Source organism: Scatophagus argus, chromosome 8, assembly GCF_020382885.2.
Source record: "Scatophagus argus isolate fScaArg1 chromosome 8, fScaArg1.pri, whole genome shotgun sequence".
Taxonomy (NCBI): Eukaryota; Metazoa; Chordata; class Actinopteri; family Scatophagidae; genus Scatophagus; species Scatophagus argus.
In genome coordinates, this window is record NC_058500.1 from 21,750,946 (window position 1) to 21,770,169 (window position 19,224).

Below are 19,224 nucleotides of genomic sequence, written 5' to 3' on the forward strand. Positions count from 1 at the left end.
CAACTTGAGTTAATTTGAAATCTGACCAAATTTTGGGTTATTTTCACGAGGGTTACAGCACTAAACCTCAAATTCTTGACTCACAATGTGTAGTAGTAGTTTTGTATGTTTTGTATACGCTGAAAAGAGTTGATTAGATTGGTACAACTGCAGACCAAACTACAGAGACACTCACCATCTCCATAGCCGATGGGAGGCAGAGTGCTAGCATCAGGGGTGGAACATATTACACCAGTGTTGGTGAGTGAAGCAGGAGTTTCTGTGTCCTGGAAGAAGCAAGAGTAGGCTTCTCCTTTTCCAAGACTGGGGAGGCCCTTCACTGACACTGTAATCTGAGAGAAGAAAACAAGGTGGAAATGGACATCAAAGAAAGAACAAAGATGGAATGAGGAAAGGAACTGAGCAGAAACTGATTGTTGCTCGTATTGGTCCCTGACTTCACTGACTGAGACACTGAGAGAACTCCTATCTTTAAAGAGAGTCCATAAAGACTACGACAAGCACACAGCAGGCTATGGTGCATTACTCCCATCTGTTCCCCACTCTTGCCCCTGCATTACATCAGTTTTCTCCCCACGGCTGATGTTGTAGAGGCTGAGGTGCTGGATACTGAGACACTGTTGCATCTGGTTAAAACTCCACAGCCACTGGCCCTGTACGGACCCTCGCTGGCATTCCCATCGCTGGCCACACCTGAAATACCACAGAGAAGTAAGAGAGATACAGAAAGAGAAAGTGGACATACAGCAAGAGATTCAAAGTAACCCCCATTCCCTTCTTTTTCTTAAAACACAGGTACACTGTCTCACCGTCCCTCCAGCACACACCAGCCACAGTAGGGGTCTTTGGCAGACAGACAGGACTGACAGTCCAGGTGATCTCCACATTCTGCCACTGGACGCTTCTCTACCTGAAAATGGCAGATAAGCAAGGGTCAGTACTGAAAGACAAATTTCTGTGGTGAAGTAGTTGGAATTGAATCATTCATTTCATTCATGCTTTAATTTAATGCTTATGGACTAACAAGCTTTCCTGGGTTGTTTGATTTAAAAACCTTATATAAAAATCTTTAACTTTACGCCATGTGGGGTTTCAGTCAGAGTTAGCGCCGAATTAATTGTAGGTCCACAGCTGAATTAAAAGGCAGTCTAGCCACGGTTAATTATCAAGATTAATGCTAGTAGCTAACTCACAGCTATTCAGCGAGCTAGATATATTAACACTAGCTGAGTCTGTTAGTTACAGTGGTGGTCAAAAGTTTACATACACTTGTAAAGAACATAATGTCATGGCTGTCTTGAGTTTCCAGTTATTTCAACAACTCTGATTTTTCTCTGATATAGTGATTGGAACAGATCCTTCTTTGTCACAAAAAACATTCATGAAGTTTGATTCTTTTATGACTTTATTATGGGTAAACTGAAAATGTGACGAAATCAGCTGGGTCAAAAATATACATACAGCAATGCTAATATTTGGTTACATGTCCTTTGGCCATTTTTACTTCAATTAGGCGCTTTTGGTAGCCATCCACAAGCTTCTGGCAAGTTTCTGGTTGAATCTTTGACCACTCCTCTTGACAGAATTGGTGCAGTTCAGTAAAATTTGTTGGCTTTCTGACATGGACTTGTTTCTTCAGCATTATCCACATGTTCTCAATGGGACTTAAGTCAGGACTTTGGGAAGGCCATTCTAAAACCTTAATTCTAGCCTGATTTAGCCATTCCATTACCACTTTTGATGTGTGTTTGGGGTCATTGTCCTGTTGGAACACCCAACTGCGCCCAAGACCCAACCTTCGGGCTGATGACTTCAGGTTTTCTTGAAGAATTTGAAGGTAATCCTCCTTCTTCATTGTCCCATTGACTCTTTGTAAAGCACCAGTTCCATTGGCAGCAAAACAGGCCCACAGCATAATACTACCACCACCGTGCTTGATGGTAGGCATGGTGTTCTTGGGGTTAAAGGTCTCACCTTTTCTCCTCCAAACATATTGCTGGGCATTGTGGCCAAACAGCTCTATTTTTGTTTCATCTGACCACAGAACTTTCCTCCAGAAGGTCTTATCTTTGTCCATGTGATCAGCAGCAAACTTTAGTCGAGCCTTAAGGTGCCGCTTTTGGAGCAAGGGCTTCCTTCTTGCACGGCAACCTCTCAGTCCATGGCGATGCAAAACACGCTTGACTGTGGACACTGACACCTGTGTTCCAGCAGCTTCTAATTCTTGGCAGATCTGCTTTTTGGTGCTCCTGGGTTGACTCTTCACCCTCCTGACCAGTTTTCTCTCAGCAGCAGGTGACAGCTTGCATTTTCTTCCTGATCGTGGCAGTGACAAAACAGTGCCATGCACTTTATACTTACAAACAATTGTTTGCACTGTTGCTCTTGGAACCTGCAGCTGCTTTGAAATGGCTCCAAGTGACTTTCCTGACTTGTTCAAGTCAATGATTCTCTTTTTCAAATCTGTGCTGAGCTCCTTTGACTTTCCCATTGTAGCGTTTGTGGGTGTTTTTATCCAATGAGCCCTTTTTAAATGGCCTCAGAGAAGTCACCAGCTATAGTCACTCATAATCACTCACAAGAAGTTAAGAGGTCATGCTATGAAGCTCATGTCATTGACACAACTTTCTAAGTCTCCAAAATTGCTCATTCATGTTGCTGTATGTATATTTTTGACCCAGCTGATTTCGTCACATTTTCAGTTTACCCATAATAAAGTCATAAAAGAATCAAACTTCATGAATGTTTTTTGTGACAAAGAAGGATCTGTTCCAATCACTATATCAGAGAAAAATCAGAGTTGTTGAAATAACTGGAAACTCAAGACAGCCATGACATTATGTTCTTTACAAGTGTATGTAAACTTTTGACCACCACTGTATATTAACAATTAACTGTCACAGGGCATTCAAGTAAATTAACAAAGAAATATGCTTTTTTCAGTTACAATGAGCGCTAGTTAGTTTCATAGTATTGCATCTTCTTATGTTTTGCCTCTTTATGCGAGTTGAGTCATTATTTCGCCAGAAAAGCAGTAAAGCTTATGGCATCCTGTCACCGGCTTTTACACAATTTCAATGCTTGTATTCAGATTGATGTGGTTCTATGCGTTACTTATAACTGGAGGCTACGTCTCTAAATTCAAATAAAGGCATTCAGTGATCCTGAAGTGAGACGAGCATTTTCCCATATCCATTTATCAGCATCTATGGGTACCCACACAGACACTCTAGGGAGTGTGCCAACACAATGGAGGCCACTTTCTCTGATCAATACTATTGTTATGTCTCCTGCTGACTGTTGTACCCATCACAGTAGGGTTAGTGACCTTTGGCCCCGACAGCCAGCTGGCCTCTCTGTTTTCTCTTATGCTTTTGCCTCTTATTCTTTTATCCTCTTTATATGTGAGAGAGACACAGCTTGAGGAAGTATCAAACCTTGAAAAACTCTGACAAACGATAAATTGCCTGACCATGAATGACAAGCCATGTTCAGTCTCGTGTATGGAGACATCTGGGTGAGTGTTTGAATGGACAGACTCCCCAAGAAGGCTACGGCTGTTTATGCATATGTTGAGTGGTTTGAAGATAAGACACACGAAAGCCATGAAAGCTTACTTGCTAACATGATCTTCTGGATTCCATAATGTGTATTTTTTAAAACAGAAGATTACATTTACCAGCTCCAACTGTTCAGAACAGCATCACTACATCTTTGGACTTACAGTAGTTTTGGTCATGATGTAGATGTTCGCTCCATTCTGGTCCAGTAAAAGGTTACTGTTAATGGCTGAGTTGGGCTGTATTGTCATGTTGGCATATACCTCCACCTGGCCATTTTGGCCAAGATATACCTGAAAAAGTACACCAGAAAAACAAGACATTTGAGAAAAGCACATGGTACATGAGTTATAGAACAAATATCACTAGCAGTGGATTTGTATATACAGATGTGCCTTTTCAGAGAAAAGTGGTAAATTCCTCACACAGCAGAACTATAATGAAGAGCTGACAAAAAAAAGTAATGCAAAAGAAATATCTTCTTCAGTCTGCAACTCAAAGGCAAATCAAATCACACTCGTGCAGGATCGCAGCAGAAGTGGCCATGAATGTGATTATGGCACAGTCAAATCTAATATGAAGCACAGGAAGACACCTCTGGCTTAAGTGATTCCCAGGCCTTCAAACTCTCATGTTACCTCATGTTAATGAGATTAGCAGAGGTTTTCATGCCTCTTTCCATAAGGCTCTCACTTGATCACTGTGAACAGAATGGAGAGTCAGCTGTCCCATTAAGAGGATGCACTCAACATAAAATGGCATGAGAAGTAGCTGCGTAATGTGTGGCGACTTTTATGTCACATATGGAGTTTGTCATTTTGTATGTCGCATTCTATTACAGAGAATCTGAAGCCATATTGAAGATGTAATATCTGTACTGCGTTTATGAGAAACTAAACTGGGCAGACAAATGAGCAAATATTTGTTGTTCAAATTTTAAATGATCTCCGAAAGGCCCACTCTAACCTTGGAGGGAATGTGGATGTTTGTTTAGTTGCTGAGACTTCTTGTGTCCGTGGCATAGATATGTAGCTAAGTCCAGGAGATGGTTAGCTTATATTCATCTTAAATTAATCAACTGAAAGCAGGATGAATCAGCAAGTCTGGCACAGTCAAAAGCCTATCAGTATGATATGAAAACCAAAGTCTCTTCTGGTTACCTGGCAACCTCACAGTGAATCAGTGGGCCAAAACATAATCCAGAACCTAAACCCCCTGCCATATACTTCAGCTTTTGTACAGTATACACAAACAAGGTGATCCTTGTTTATATTTTAAACCTTTGGACAGAGCTAAGCCAACCATCTCCTGGCTTTAGCTTCTTAATTAGTATACAGTTGTGGTATCATGTTTCATCTACAAGAGAATAATATCACTTTGATATATTCTTCTCATCTAACTGGCAAGAAAGCAAATATGCATTTTTTCAATATTTTTATGCTTTTCTAAAATATTTCCCAACTTCAAAAGGACACTTCTCTGCATCTACTGCAACTGCAAATCACACTGGTAACACTGATTGTGTCCCCAGTTAGGTTTGGCATTCCAAATACACTGGTGTAAGGGTGTAAGGTCAAAAATGGGCTACCTATTTGGCTTCTCTCTCTCTCTCTCTCACACACACACACACAGTCCTGTATCTGGATGCTGTGGAATTTGTCCTGCTGTGATACGATAATCCTTTTACAATAGCTTACTTCAGATCACCACATGGTAGTGCTGCTTTGATCTGTAACCTTAAAGCACTATGTCTGACTCTGTCTCACTCTCTCCTTGTCACACACACATCAAACACACACACACATGCACATACGCTGTAAAATAGACCGACCAGCCGATAACCAACTCCTCGAATACCTCAAAGCAGAGTTATGTCTACAATCCTCTTATCTCAATTCCTACATGTAACTATCAGATCTAGGCATATGTTGTTCTAGAGGTGGTGGTACAGTGCAGATTTTGGACAATATTGTAAAAATTCAGACTACTACTAAGTAAGTAGTAGTGAGTAAGTATTTTTGAGAAATACATTCTGCTCTTCTCCTTCTTGTTCAAAAAGGTTCAACAAAACATCAAGTTCCATTCTCCAACAATCACATACTGCAGCCCAGAGAACAAAAAGCAAACGTACGAGGCAAGGGATCGTGGTGGTAAGCTAGTCTGTGTATTTTGGAAAACTTCAACTGTTGGAATACTGAAATCTTCCAGGACATAGTTGCATAGCGATGTAGAAGTATCTGGGAACTGGCACAGACACAAAAAAAATCCCTGAAACTGGTTACAAATGTTTTAAGTGACGTAAGATATGTTTGTTTTGCTGGGCGGTAACAGCCACAGGGGCAGAGCTGTAGGGATCACAGTATTAAGTGAGTCCTACATGTGTGATCGTCTTGCATGGAAAATTAGGAAAGTGCTTGAACAGGAAATTGCTCAATGGTCTAAATATTTCCACGATACACAGATCTCGGTTATTCCTGTAATGTACTGGTGTCCAGGGCGTCTCCCTGCCTCCACCTATTGCATGCTGAGGCAAGCACAAGGGCCTGACGCAAAATAAAAGCATGCATGACGGCATCGGGGATGAGCAACCTTGTGCAGAGTCCCTTTGGAGTCTCCAAGGAAGGCGATGCTGTGTCCCTCTCTGATGCTGACAGCCACAGCAGTGAGGCGGGCAGCTGAAGTGTGCCACACAGCTTTAGCTTCCAACGGTGCCCGGCTTGCCATTGGACTTGGGGTGTGGTCAGAGCCGCAGGGATATGCCTTAAGAGTATTCTGTAACATATGACCAAAAAAGAGATCTCTCAGATGCTTTGGTCTTAAATTAACAAGAAACATGAACTATTTTTGCAATTTGAGTTACTTACTGATTGTTTGTATTTACCTAAAGTGAATATATCTGAATTACTTTGCTTTAAACAAAGTAACCCAGATGAAAAAGATTATTTTTGTTTTATTGATCTTAATATGTCAAACACCTAAGCTCCAGACTAGCAAATTGAACTTTGAATCCTCTTAATTCATCCTAAGAGGATTGCACCATAGATTAAAGTAGACTCAAACACACGCAGCCAACTCGCTCTTTGGTTTGGGCAAAACAACCACTCCAAATCCTGCTTTCCACTAAGTCTCTGAGCTCTGGCTCCAGATAATTGGCCCAGAAGGAGGAAGTAGAATGGGACATCTTTTTTTAGTCTACCCAGAGTTTACTGAAAAAATAGGATTATCCTTGTTGCAAAGGGGACTGTAATCTACTGCATCTTTTTCATCCTTCAATCATCTCTTTATTTTTCTTTCTGCATCTTCTCGTCCTTCTTTTTTCTTTGTCCCTGTCACTCTGTATGCTCACTCTCTCTCCTCTTATGTCAGTAGGTTTAGAAGGACTCCTATTCTTCCTTGTCAGAGCTCATTAAGCAGCAGCGAAGCTGATTCAGGGTTAGTTTAGTTTATTGATCCCTAACGATCCCATTAAATGGTTCGGAGAGCTGGCATGACCTGAGCAGCTGCAGGGCAGTAGAGGGGGTCACTGGAGGGCTACAGCTGGGCAAAGCTACTCCTGGGGCATCTGGGAGCTTTGAGCCTTTGAACGAGGGCCTCATTACAAGGCTTGCCTGCCTTCATATCTTCCTGTTACTCAGCTTAAGCTCTGCAATCTAGTCATCCCTTGTTACCGTGCTCTACTTTCTGTTTTTGTGACCACTGTAACCAAGTGAGTCAATAAACTTAACGTAGATAAACACAATAAAAAATAATTAACCGTGATGTATGGCTCTAATGTATTGTATGTACTATACTGCCAGTATCTATGCTGAAACAAGCACATAAAGCAGATAAAAACTGCAGCACACAATTCTGTTGAAGGTCTAATTTAGTATGTTATTGGCAAAATCGTGGCTTAAAAGCCTGTGGCTTCAAAATATTTTTATTTCTTCCACTGAAAGTTTCAAAGTCAGTTAACGCTTAAACACAAACATAGCTGACCCCCCTTCCTTCACTTCCTGTATCCTTACCATGGGCAGATTGGCACAGCTAGACTTGACCTCATATTCTATGTAAGCCAGCTCTCCTTTCCCTTCCAAGCGGCCATCCCGGGTGTAGCAGAGGTCACGAGTGGAGTCGATGTGACTGTCAAGCTCATCCAGTGGGTAGACGCACAGGGCTGAGGCATCCAGGGGATTGTTGTTTGTGGAGCTGATGCGGGTGGAGAAGACTCCCAGCAGATCCTTGCCTTCCCTGCCTGCACCTTGTCCCACCTGTTGCAAGAAAGGCATGGGGAAAGTTAGACACAGCCAGCATCAGTTTAACTTTTGTGACAACCAGTTTCTCAAAGCAAGCTCAACACAAGTATTTTAAAGGACTCATATGTTAACAACAGAGAAAGATAGAAAAGAGAAACATATAGAAAGTACCTGGGCAGCCTGGAGTAGGTTGTAAGTCCTGGAGGGAGAGGAAAGGGAGTGACAGACAAGAGGAACTTCCACATACGAATAGTAGGAAGTGTCGTCCAGACACACTCTGGCAGCATAGGTGCGGTACTCTCTTGATGCTGACTTGATGTCACGCCGGTAAAACAAGAAGTACACATAAGAGCGCCGTGTGAATGCCATCACAAAATGGTGGTCATATTCCGACAGACGTCCAGCCACAGCCAGCTTAGCTGTCTCCTCATAGGAAAAGATGGGCTCTGCTGAAAGGTGCCGTGTAGATATGGGCGGATGGCTGGCAGTATAGCCCCTGCCAACATACATCACTGTCCTTTCCCCACCACGAAGCTCCACCACCAGCCCCACAGTTGATACAGATGGATCATTGGCCGCAACATACTGTGTATCCACAGGCCTCTCGGTGGAAAAGAGAACCTTCTTTATCGATGCCAGGCTTCGTTTCTGGCAGGTGCCCTGGTGGATGCTGCCGCAGGTGATCAATTCCAACGCCTTTGGATCCACCAACAGCAATTTGTTGTGATTACTGGTTCTCCTGGCCTGGGGACAGTTAAGCTCAGTGACTGGGGGAAGGCAGTCTTTGCTATCACTCACTGGACCGGTTATCTCCTCTTGCTCCAGCCGAAGTCCATCTGATCCATCCAGCTGGAAGAGGTGGTCCCGTGCCCCAACATAAACTGTCCCCACAGAGGGGTCTGGATGGAGCACCAGATGCTGGAATTCGGTGTCATTACGTGAAAAACGAGGATAAGAGCGACCATGGGCTGTGTCAAAGATGATGAGGATGAGGAGTGAGAGCAGGGTGGGTTTCAGAGCCTTCCCATGTAGCATGGCAAATATTCTGAGGAAAAAAAACAAGAAAGTTGATGTTTGAGCTTAAACAGCTACACTTTATAAGGCTAAAACCCATGTCTGTACAGTTGAGTGTAGTGCAAGTTTAAGCATTTTAGAGCTTAGATTTATGCTAAGATAAATGTTAAGAAGTAGCACCAGCATCTTAAAAAATCTAAGCCAGGCTGAAAATGCTCTTTTTCTTGCTAGCTGTCATTATTCAAAGTAGACAAAAATACATGACTCATGATCACTTAAACTTTCTTATTGTCAACAAACTAAGAATGAATTGACCCTTCTAATGTACCGTCATGTCATTGAAGGCAAAGCTTTATATATCTTTATATATCTTATTCTCCTGCTGTAGACCTCTACTACTGCACTGATTCTTCCGTCACACTTGCTAGCACACCAAATCCATCTCAAATGCAGTATATATTTCTGTTTGAGTAACATCTGCTTAAAAATACAGTTCCCAGATGTACTTGAATTTTTCTTTTTTTTTTTTAAACAGAAGTGTCTATCCACAACCGATATTTCATGTTTTTGTCCTTAAAAGGAAAGAAGTGCTTTGGGCCTGGATGCCACAGACAGGATTGGGGAATTGGAAAGTACTGACACAGTGCATTGTTGACTGTTGATTTATTGTGAAAAGCAAAAATATACAGTAGGATTGGGTAAGTTTCCCTTAAACAGATCTGATTTTAAGCACTCAGTCAGTTTTATTTTAATTAATATTTTAATGTTAAACTTTGGAATAAGAAAAGTTGCTTGTTGTTGTTAATAGTTGGCTTAATATCTTAATTCGTAGTAGAGAGAGAGAGAGACAAAGACAGGCATGGAGATATGACTCGGAGACAGGCAGAAGCAATGTTCAAGACTCTTGTCTTATTTGTTGAAATGCCACAACATTTAGCATTTAATTCCTCACACAGTAGTTGTAATGTTACCATGAGTGTATCCATCAGGATCAAAACACCAGCAGCCGCTATCTCTTACAGGTGGAGCATTCAAAATAACAACTTTCATTTCCCATTTCCACAGCCATCACTCAACACCTCTGAGGAGAGTGGTCTGTGGACACTGAGAGCCTGTGCATTAGAGATAAAAACCCCTTTAATTATTGAACAGGTTCCCCTGACCTTTCCCTGACCTCACCGAGAGAGGTCAAAGAGAAATAAATAAAAAAACTTCTCTACATCACATTATATCAAGCAAGCTTGTGGGGATATGTACAAATTAATTATGCCCATAACCATTAAAATTGAAACTGGCCTCTGGCAAGTATTATTTATGCCCAAACATAATGGCAGAAAGAGTTATATCTCCGTAAGAATGTGATATCTAGAAAAAATATGCAGTGATGTGTACCAATACTTTGTGGTGTGAATACTAGGACATTAGACATGCAGTGCCATCTCACCTAACTGTCCAACCCCTGGGGCTGCAATCAAGAGAAAGACGAGGGGGTTAGAACGGGAATGTGGGTGTGTGTATACACTACCAAGGGCTATACAGGAGCAGGTGCATGTGTCTTAGTATGTGTCTAGTAAGTGGCTGTGTCTCAGGCAACCTCTTCATTTATTCATGAGCAGAATAAGAAGTACAATAAGAAATAACCTCCACACCCACTGTCAGAGGATTTCAGTCAGATGTGTTTGTGAGTGTCAAGAGGAGTGGCCATTACAGTCTGTTAAACAGCTTAAAATGCACACAGCCCTTTGAGACAGAAGGGTTGTCTTTATTAAATATGTATATAAAACAAACTCATTCTGTGTGCCTCATGTTTTATTGAGTCAAATGTGCAAGAGCTCTCAGATACAAGTTCTGTTGTGCCATTTTCATGGTGCGGCTCTTTATGGATGATGGTGTTTGATCAGTTCAGTTGGTCCATAAATAAATCTCAACTGGCTTGTCATGAAATTTTATGCAGACATTAATGTTCACCTCTTATACCAGTTACATTTATATTTAGCACTATCACTGCCTTGAGTGTCAAATAGATTACTACCAAAAACCTGCAACAGCAATCTCAGTAGTCTTTGTGTCTCATGCTAATTTTAGCACAGTAACATGTTCAAATAAGATGCTTCATATGTTACTGTGCCTGCTAAATATCAAGCTAACATACAATCACAATGCATGTTGTCATTGCACTGCTGTACAGGCCACAGAGCAGCAAGCAAGACCGTAGACTGCTTAGTCATACCAGTCATAGAAGTTAAAGCAAGACCATGTAAGATTTGCCAAACATCAGTCAACGGGATGATAAGGTGCGATTATGGGATAATGGTAAGTGTTAACATGTAGCATAAGCCACCATTATGCTAGATCAAGCAAGGCCATAGCTGGACAGCTGCCAAGTGTGCTCTTTATTTCGGATAAATTCAACATTTCATTTGTTAGACAAAGATTGTACTATTTCTCAAAAAGTCTTCCATTGAGATGAGTGAAGTTCATGTGTCCTCACCTGCTCTTTGACCGACTGACATTAAAAGTCAACATATTTATAGCCTACAGCGACCCTATCGCCATGGGAACTTCCTTTCACTCACAAGCAATGATGGCGTCCTACGAGCTACCATGAGATCAGACTGGATGACTGTGGTGTGGGACAAAGTGGAGATGGAGGGGAAGAACAGAGGCAGAGAAGATGCAGCTGTGGTTCATATAAAAGACAAGAGGGGAAGTCCATTTTTATTTATTTATTTCAACATCTGAGACCTGTTCAAACTATGCAACTTTTCCACTTAATTTGTCAGCTAAATACTACTCTTAAACACCACTTCAGTATAAATTAACCAGCTAACCTGTAAGATTTCAGATCATGATCTTTATTTAGTACATCTAGCCACCATAGTCTGATGCTGGAAGTAAAACATCTCCTTTTCTCCTATTGTGTAAGCGTTAGGTAGTGGAGTTTAGAGGATCAGAGGGGCCATTTCTCTCATGCTCTTCACTAACAATCTCCACATTTCATCAGTTGTGTCTGGTATGCAGCATATTCGGCCATGGGGCACAGTCCAACAACCTATAAATAACCTCTGGGAGACCATTAGACTGTCAACGGAACTGGGGAGGGGAATGGGGCTTCACAAAGCAACTATGGAGTAAATATTCACATACGAGGAAGGATACATATAAACACACTGAAGTAAGTTTTTCACACGTTGGAGTGGAAAAGCCCCTTAAACAGGAGTTTAAACCCAGACGGCTTTCTTCTAGCAGCTGATAGTGGGGTAAACTACCCACTACAATCAGCAGTAGTAGTAAAAGAGTTTGTGTGTGTTGTGTGGGCAAACGTGTATTTATAGACCACTATAAACCTCTCAGAATGTGGTCTCATCAGTGAACTTTTGCCCTGACCATTCCTTTCTGACTCTCTTTCTCTCTCTGTCCATGTTTATTAATCACAGAGACAGTCTGCTGTGGAAGTTCATTTTTAAAGCTCCTAATGAGCCGTGACAGCCCACTGAACATCTAGGACCCCATAAAATATGCGGGGTCAGCAGCACAGGGACAGTGGGGGACATGGGCTCGGAGCCACGGAGCTGTGCCTTGCATTGTTATGTTCTGGTAGGTCTGCTGGCGTCTCGCCCCAGGCCCCAGACTTTGTAACACTAGCATCTGTGGATCCCATCCAGAGAGTACAGTAGAGAGAGTAGCAGGGCGTCTATTTGAGCTCAGCAAGACTTTCAATGACCACACACAGGCTACCAGTGAGGAGATACAGAACAGACACCAGCATTTGCCAGTAAACACTTGGAATTGATTTAAAAGTAGGGAGTTCCTTTACAGGACAGGGGAGGTGTTTGCTGGGCTTCCTCCTACTTCTACTGCTGGAGGAGACTGATAGTAAAGCCAACATACTGGACTAAGTGCAATTTTAGTATTTTTAACATTTATGTATGTTTTTTTTTTCATTTGAGTAAGAAAATCATCTGAGACTGATTAACCTAGTAGACAATGATCCCTCACGTTACCTTCCCATCTGCTGACAATCACACATGCTCTGCAGTGAATGTTCTCTGGTATTACTGATCCCTCCTGTAAATGTGTCTACTGTGTGCGATGGTGCGACCCCTCCTGTTTAAAGCAGGCCTACTTGTGCCAAGTTAGTTGCTAGATTTACTGGCCCGAGGTGACATCTTACTTCCGCGGGCAAGACAGCAATCCTTGCTGTTGAGACCTGTCGTAAGTGGATTAATATATGACAGGAATCTCTTAAACAATACATAAGATAATACAAATAAACTTAATGGAAAAGAATTACAGCTAACATCATCTTCTAACCCCGTTTCTTATAACCCAGCTATGTCATCTTTAACCTCTGTCATTAAGTTATATCGTTATATTAATGATCCTTTTATATGAATATATATTTTTACACACCATTACATCATATACTCTTTTAAAACACATATTTTAGCAAAAAAAATACAGAAAAACAAAACAAAACAAAACATTAAATTCAGGAATTCACACCATAGACACAACAATCTGTGTAACACAATGATCACAAACAGTCCACCAAGGTTGGCACCTGGTCAGTCTTGTATTATGTAGTAGCACCAAATAAGAAGACATATACATGGTGAAGTTATAAAAACTGGAGTTTGATATATTTGGACCCCTTTCTGCTTGATTGGTCATCCCGACAGGTAACAAACAGTCCTACAAACAAGCTGCTGCGAGGGTGCAAGCCCAGCTGTCACTCTCAATGAACCTAAACACATATGCATGACAAAGTCCATTCTAGTTGAGACCGAACACAACAAACTGGAGGTGTGATCACACCCTTCGTGTCACTTCCAATCCGCATTTACATCCAGCAAGTGTATCCACATACAGTCGAGCTGCTGGTTGTGTGTACTTAGATGGTTAGATCAGTGAAAGAGCTAATATTATGAGAGGCAGATGTACACATGCTTGGCCCCTTTCCATTTCCGTCGCCTTCGTCAGGGTCAATGGCCATCTCTTTTCTCTGAGTTCACATGCAGACACAGAGGGTCTCTCTCTAGATCCCCCCGGTGTGCTGAAGGGGCTCTCTGTCTGTCTGCTGCTGGAGGGAATAGTGTCCCTTTCACAGCTCTCCGACCGAGTGGCTGCACTGAACGGACACAGGATAAAAGCCACTTCCCTTGGAAAGAGAGCCTACACACACGCATCTACAAAAGTGTAGAGACACAACACACTTTTTCATGTGCACACACCCACTCACAGTCGCTCAGTCCGCTTTATGACAAGATCTTTTCACCGTGGAGACAGTAACGGTCTCCCTGGGAAAAGCAGGTGTTGAGCCTAGCTGCTTGGTGGAGCATGACACGTGCGACCAGACACCCACTGTAAAGCCAGTGGACTTTTATCTGATGTAATCTGATACTCATGATCTCTCATAGTCTCCGTTCTGTTCTATTCATCAAAATGATGTCTGACAGCTTTAGGTACCTGTTTCTGTTCAGATTTCTATTTTTTTTATCCCCTTCTTGTTCAGTGAAAACCATGTACCTCCAGATGTGTTGATCTGCTTGTGATAAACTGAAGGATGATGTGTTGAGAAAATTCTCTTAAGCTAAATAATTTAAAAAGCCTCTTGGATTAGCTGGAAAATGCGTCGGCTCAGAACTGAAAACAGGGTTGTTTATCTGAGCTCATGAAAAGATGACTTTTTAGAGTTATGATTCTCACAGGATAAACATGATGATCTGATAGGAAATGACGGATTGTCAGTTTAAACCCAAAAGTATACGAAGTAGTTAAAATCTAAAGTAGTAAAATGCAACACACACATTAATGAAGCAATACTAATGGAAATGGAAAATGAAAATAGTATAGTATTTTCACAGTTTGGTATTAGTACTCACACTGAAGTAAAGCATCTGAAGCCTTCCTCCACATGTCCAAATAGCAGAAAAATGCATCATCTTTTCATCATTATTTCACATCTTATTGGTTCTTTTATATATTTTACGCTATACATTCTTATGATTATTTATTTTATAACCTCATATTTATTCTTCTATAATTTATTTTTTTATATGGAACACTGGGGTTTCAAATATTTTCACATTACACAAATGTTGCACTTTGAATTCTAATGATCAATAATACATTTATAGAAAACGCAACACGAAAATTAGCATTTCAGTTTTTTACTTCATAGGGATGGTTGTCTACAAGGAAAGCTGACTTTAAGATGCAGCTGATTTCTCTGAGCACATGACAGCATGTTTGACCTTCCGACCTTGACTAGGTGGGAGAAAGGGGAGACTAGTGCTGTCACGGAAATGTGACAGAGTGGAACCGATGGTGCTGTAATTCTTCAGGTCATCATTCAACAGGCACATGGCTCAAAGAGCAGTCGGTAGGAAAGGGTAGACAGACGTAATAAGAAAGACAGAGGATGGAAATGATTGACAACAGCAGCTGAGCGCCAATTTAGCTTTTTACCCACGGACAGTCAGACCACTGTGGGACCCAAGTTGCCCTGGTGTGCAATAAAAAAAAGGCCATTTAATACATGTGTCTGTAATAAATCTAAAAATGCATGTCTGAATATAGCTTGATGGGATAGGGAGATAATAATAGTGAGAAAAGCATTCGTATTTGTGCATCAGTGCTGGTTGTGTGCTTTCATTATTTTGTGCGTGTGACTGCTGGTCAGATCTTTGGAAAGAGCCTCTGCTGACAGGGTTGGACCACAACAGTGCAGACAGCAGCCAACAAATCCCGCCACGATTACAGACAGTTCTCGGGCCTCCCGTTGGAGAGTTAGCCAAGCGGACACACACAATGACAGTGTGAGAAAAAGGGAGGATGACAAAATCACAAGCTTTAACGTCCATACAAAATATCTGTACAGGAGCTTATCTTTGCTTACTGGGCTTACTACTTTAAATATTTCTCAGATTAATGTGGCTATATATCATAAACCTGTAGTAAAGGAGTGTAGGGATACAGAGTATCTTTAAATATAAAGCATATGTGGTTGGGATGTACACTGCATCTGCAATGCATACATGATCAGAGGGGTGGCTGGCTTCCCTCCTGTCTTTCCCTTTCTGCCCCCGTTCATAACTCAGGTAGGTTTGGACTGGAAATGTATGCAGGCTAACTCATGGACAAATGATGAACATTCACACAAGGTACCATCATGCATTTGTTATTTTTCAGATTTGTTAATAACTGGGGTGCTTAGTGAATTTAAAAAAAAAAGACATGTGTGCCTGTGGCTGCAGAGTTTATGGCTGCTCGCCTTGCAATTTTATGTATTTCTCTAAAACAATATTCACCTCTCAGTAGTATTTATAACAGTTTAACACTCAAAACCCAGCTAATCATCTTCATGGGCACTGTGTGGGTGTGGTTGGATCATTCAGACTCGTTGCTGAATCCTGATTGGTGCGCTGGAGTGTGTGACGTCACTTTGAAGTAGCACTTGAAACCAGTGACAGGAGCAGAGGGGGGAAAAATGAAAGTGATCATGTGAAATACACAAAACTGTTGTATATAACTGAATGTATAATCCCATCACTCCTATTAAATATATAACATGTAACATTTAAACAATAGTCTAAAAGTCTAAAAACCGTTTGTTATTTGACATTTGTTTGACATTTGTTATTTTGTTGTGCGTTGTGCGTTTCTATCACTAAAGTTTCCAGCAATATTCAAACCAGATAAATCTGTAGTTTTATCCAAGCTAATGGCATGTTTCAGTTGGTCGCCTGCTGCTTCAACTTCAGTGAGACAGTGAGGAAGTTTGTGTGTGAGTGAGACTGAATGTGCCATGAATAAAACTTAAAAACATTACCATGTCTGTGAACGTTTCTGTATGAGTCATGTCTGATAGATTTTCATCCACAGTGTTGGTTGGTTAGCAACAAAGACAACTCCCATGACCCCACACTGCTTCATGTCATCAGCTTGTTTATACAGATGTCATTTAGGTTGTTTCTTGTAATGATTGAACAAATGTGTTACGATGTGTTAATGAGTGAACCTTAAAGGAGCTGGTAAGCAGATGATTGCCTAACTTTGGGTAGTAACACAAATAAGAACATTTCCAAAAATGCTGAACTATTCTTTTTTTTTTACTATGGCGTTTTGCTTGTGGTGCTTAAAGCGCCCAAAAAGATACATTTGAAAAATAATGTCTCTTTCCAGAAATCATGACCAGGCTCCTAAAGCTAATCTAGAGACCTTTCTGATTGTACTCTGGGAATTTAATGATCAAATATGATCCATTACACCTAAGAACTGCTGATTCACATTGGGGCAAAGCAACAACGGTTTGTCTTGAGTGCTTTTCAGAAGACTCACTGGAGGGATGAGAGGTTAGCTAACTAAGCTAACTAAGGACATCCATCGCAGAAGAAACAAATGTTGATTCCACTCATAAGTTTCAACTGCGATCCATGACTTACGGTTATATATCAAATACAATAAATCTATCCTGTTCGTTTGCAATGCTATTACCATAGTAAAGGGGGAAAGAATGAAAAGGGTCATTTGCATTCTGTTAAAAAAAAAAAAGACAAAGAAAGCTTAAATAGCTTGTCTGTGGCTAGTTTGGGGATTGAATTTAGTCTGGCCATATGCTCGGATGAAGCATCGCGTCACCGAGGACGTGCTGGTATGGTCATTGTGTGGCAGAATGCTAAGGAGGTGGCAGTGGGACGTGCATGCGTATTCATTTGTTTGTGGATGGTCTGCATACATTACCACCTACGGCTTGTACAGCCACATGTCCACTCCAAGTCACACACTCACACACCACACAAGCATGCGCGCGCACACAAACACACACACACACATACAACTGCCTCTTCTTTCACAGCACTCAATAGCCTGAGAAAGCCCTTTGTCGTCTTGCGTTGTCGTGACGACGTGCCTGGGTCGAGTGAATAGAGAGTGGAGGTCCAGCTCTCCCAGTCTGTGGGCATTTTAATCAGCTTGTCACACTGTCTGTGGTCCAACATCACTTGTACTCTCCTCTGTCCCTTTATATGGCCAGAGACGCTTCTTAGCATTTGTTTTCTTTTTCTTTTTTTTCTTTTTTTTTTGAGTGAGCACATCTTCAGAAAAATCATTTCAGCATCATTTTATGATCTGGGGGGCTCTGGGAAACATCAAGCCAGATTTTCTGCTCTATTATTGAATTACATAGTCAACGATGGAATAAAAGTGCAATATCAAGCCGCTAGACCAATGGTAGTGAACCAGAGCATTATTGCTGATACGTCTGGACTGAGCGTAGAAAATCTGGTCTGCTTCCTGGCCATTCTCCACTTTAATAAATTTTATGATTACAAAACCTGCAGTATCTCTTCTCAAATAATAGAGAATAAGTCTAAAGAACCCCCATGTGTTCCCCAAGGAACTTACTGTTTTATGTTTGAGTTTGGAACAAGGATCTGAGAAGATGATTTGTTTTATTCATGAATCAGTTTGCAGCCCATGACCCCTGGCAAACCTCTGACTCATAACATGCTAAGGGAAGCCAGTCCTGCATCCCCCTCCTGTCTCACCCTTCTCGACAAATCCTCTTGCCTGTCTCTCCCCTCTCTGGCCACCGTGCCTGGTATTCTCAGGCGCCTATCTGGATGCCACACATTGTCTAAATGTTTAGTCAGAGATTCTTTGCGGCTGTTGTCCCTGCAGGAGTGGTGCTGATAAATGCTGCTGCGTTATATCATTACATCACTCCCTAGCCAGAAAAATATGACCCTGGGGTTAGACGAGACCAAGAATATTAATTCTTCTCATGTTATGTGCGAGCAAAACACAAGGATATTACAACTGTTGTCCATATTTTTCTATTTTATAAGAGAGGATAAAACATTTTGGACATATTTGTGAAAACATAAATTAGCTCCAAGCATCTGGTAAAAACAATACTTGATACATCTTTTGCTACCATGGATAACCAAAGCTGTTGCCATGTTCACGTTCTGTCCAGACTTATGTGTAGTGGCTGAGCTTCATCACATGGTGCAACGACAATCACCTGAAGCTCAGTATCATCAAAACCAAAGAGCTTGTGATGGACTACAATGCTTCAGATATGGATGACGCTGCAAAGAAGCAACAGATTCTAAAACATGGACACATGACACACCTGTTCAACTCAGAAGCACATGTTCAAGATGGATGTCACCAGTTCAGTATCTGACCAAAGATGAAATACGGTCACAATCTGCCCTTCTGTTCCTGAATTATGCTGTTGAATAATGGACAGAAAACATGATAATGTCACAGTGAAGTTGACCTTTGACCTTTGGATCAAAAATGCCACTTCCACATTTAATCCTATTAGTTATTTGTACCAAAGTTTGTCATAATTAGCACATGAATTCTTGAGTTATGACTTAAAAATGTTTTGTGAGGTCACA

The 19,224-nt window shown here is 41.3% G+C and overlaps 1 protein-coding gene across 2 annotated transcripts in view; it reads right to left on the bottom strand.

Moving 5' to 3' along the window:
- plxnb1a (plexin b1a) overlaps nt 1-19,224 on the bottom strand; it is a 60,434-nt gene that overhangs the window by 22,381 nt on the left and 18,829 nt on the right. For both annotated transcript variants that reach the window (XM_046396985.1, XM_046396984.1), the window contains exons 2-8: nt 7,967-8,840; nt 7,568-7,810; nt 6,150-6,332; nt 3,725-3,853; nt 810-910; nt 561-693; nt 176-332 (exon numbers count right to left, since the gene is read on the bottom strand). In XM_046396985.1, the coding sequence (XP_046252941.1) occupies nt 176-332; nt 561-693; nt 810-910; nt 3,725-3,853; nt 6,150-6,332; nt 7,568-7,810; nt 7,967-8,830 (1,810 nt within the window). In that variant the 5' untranslated portion in view covers nt 8,831-8,840. The remainder of the gene's footprint in view (nt 1-175; nt 333-560; nt 694-809; nt 911-3,724; nt 3,854-6,149; nt 6,333-7,567; nt 7,811-7,966; nt 8,841-19,224) is intronic.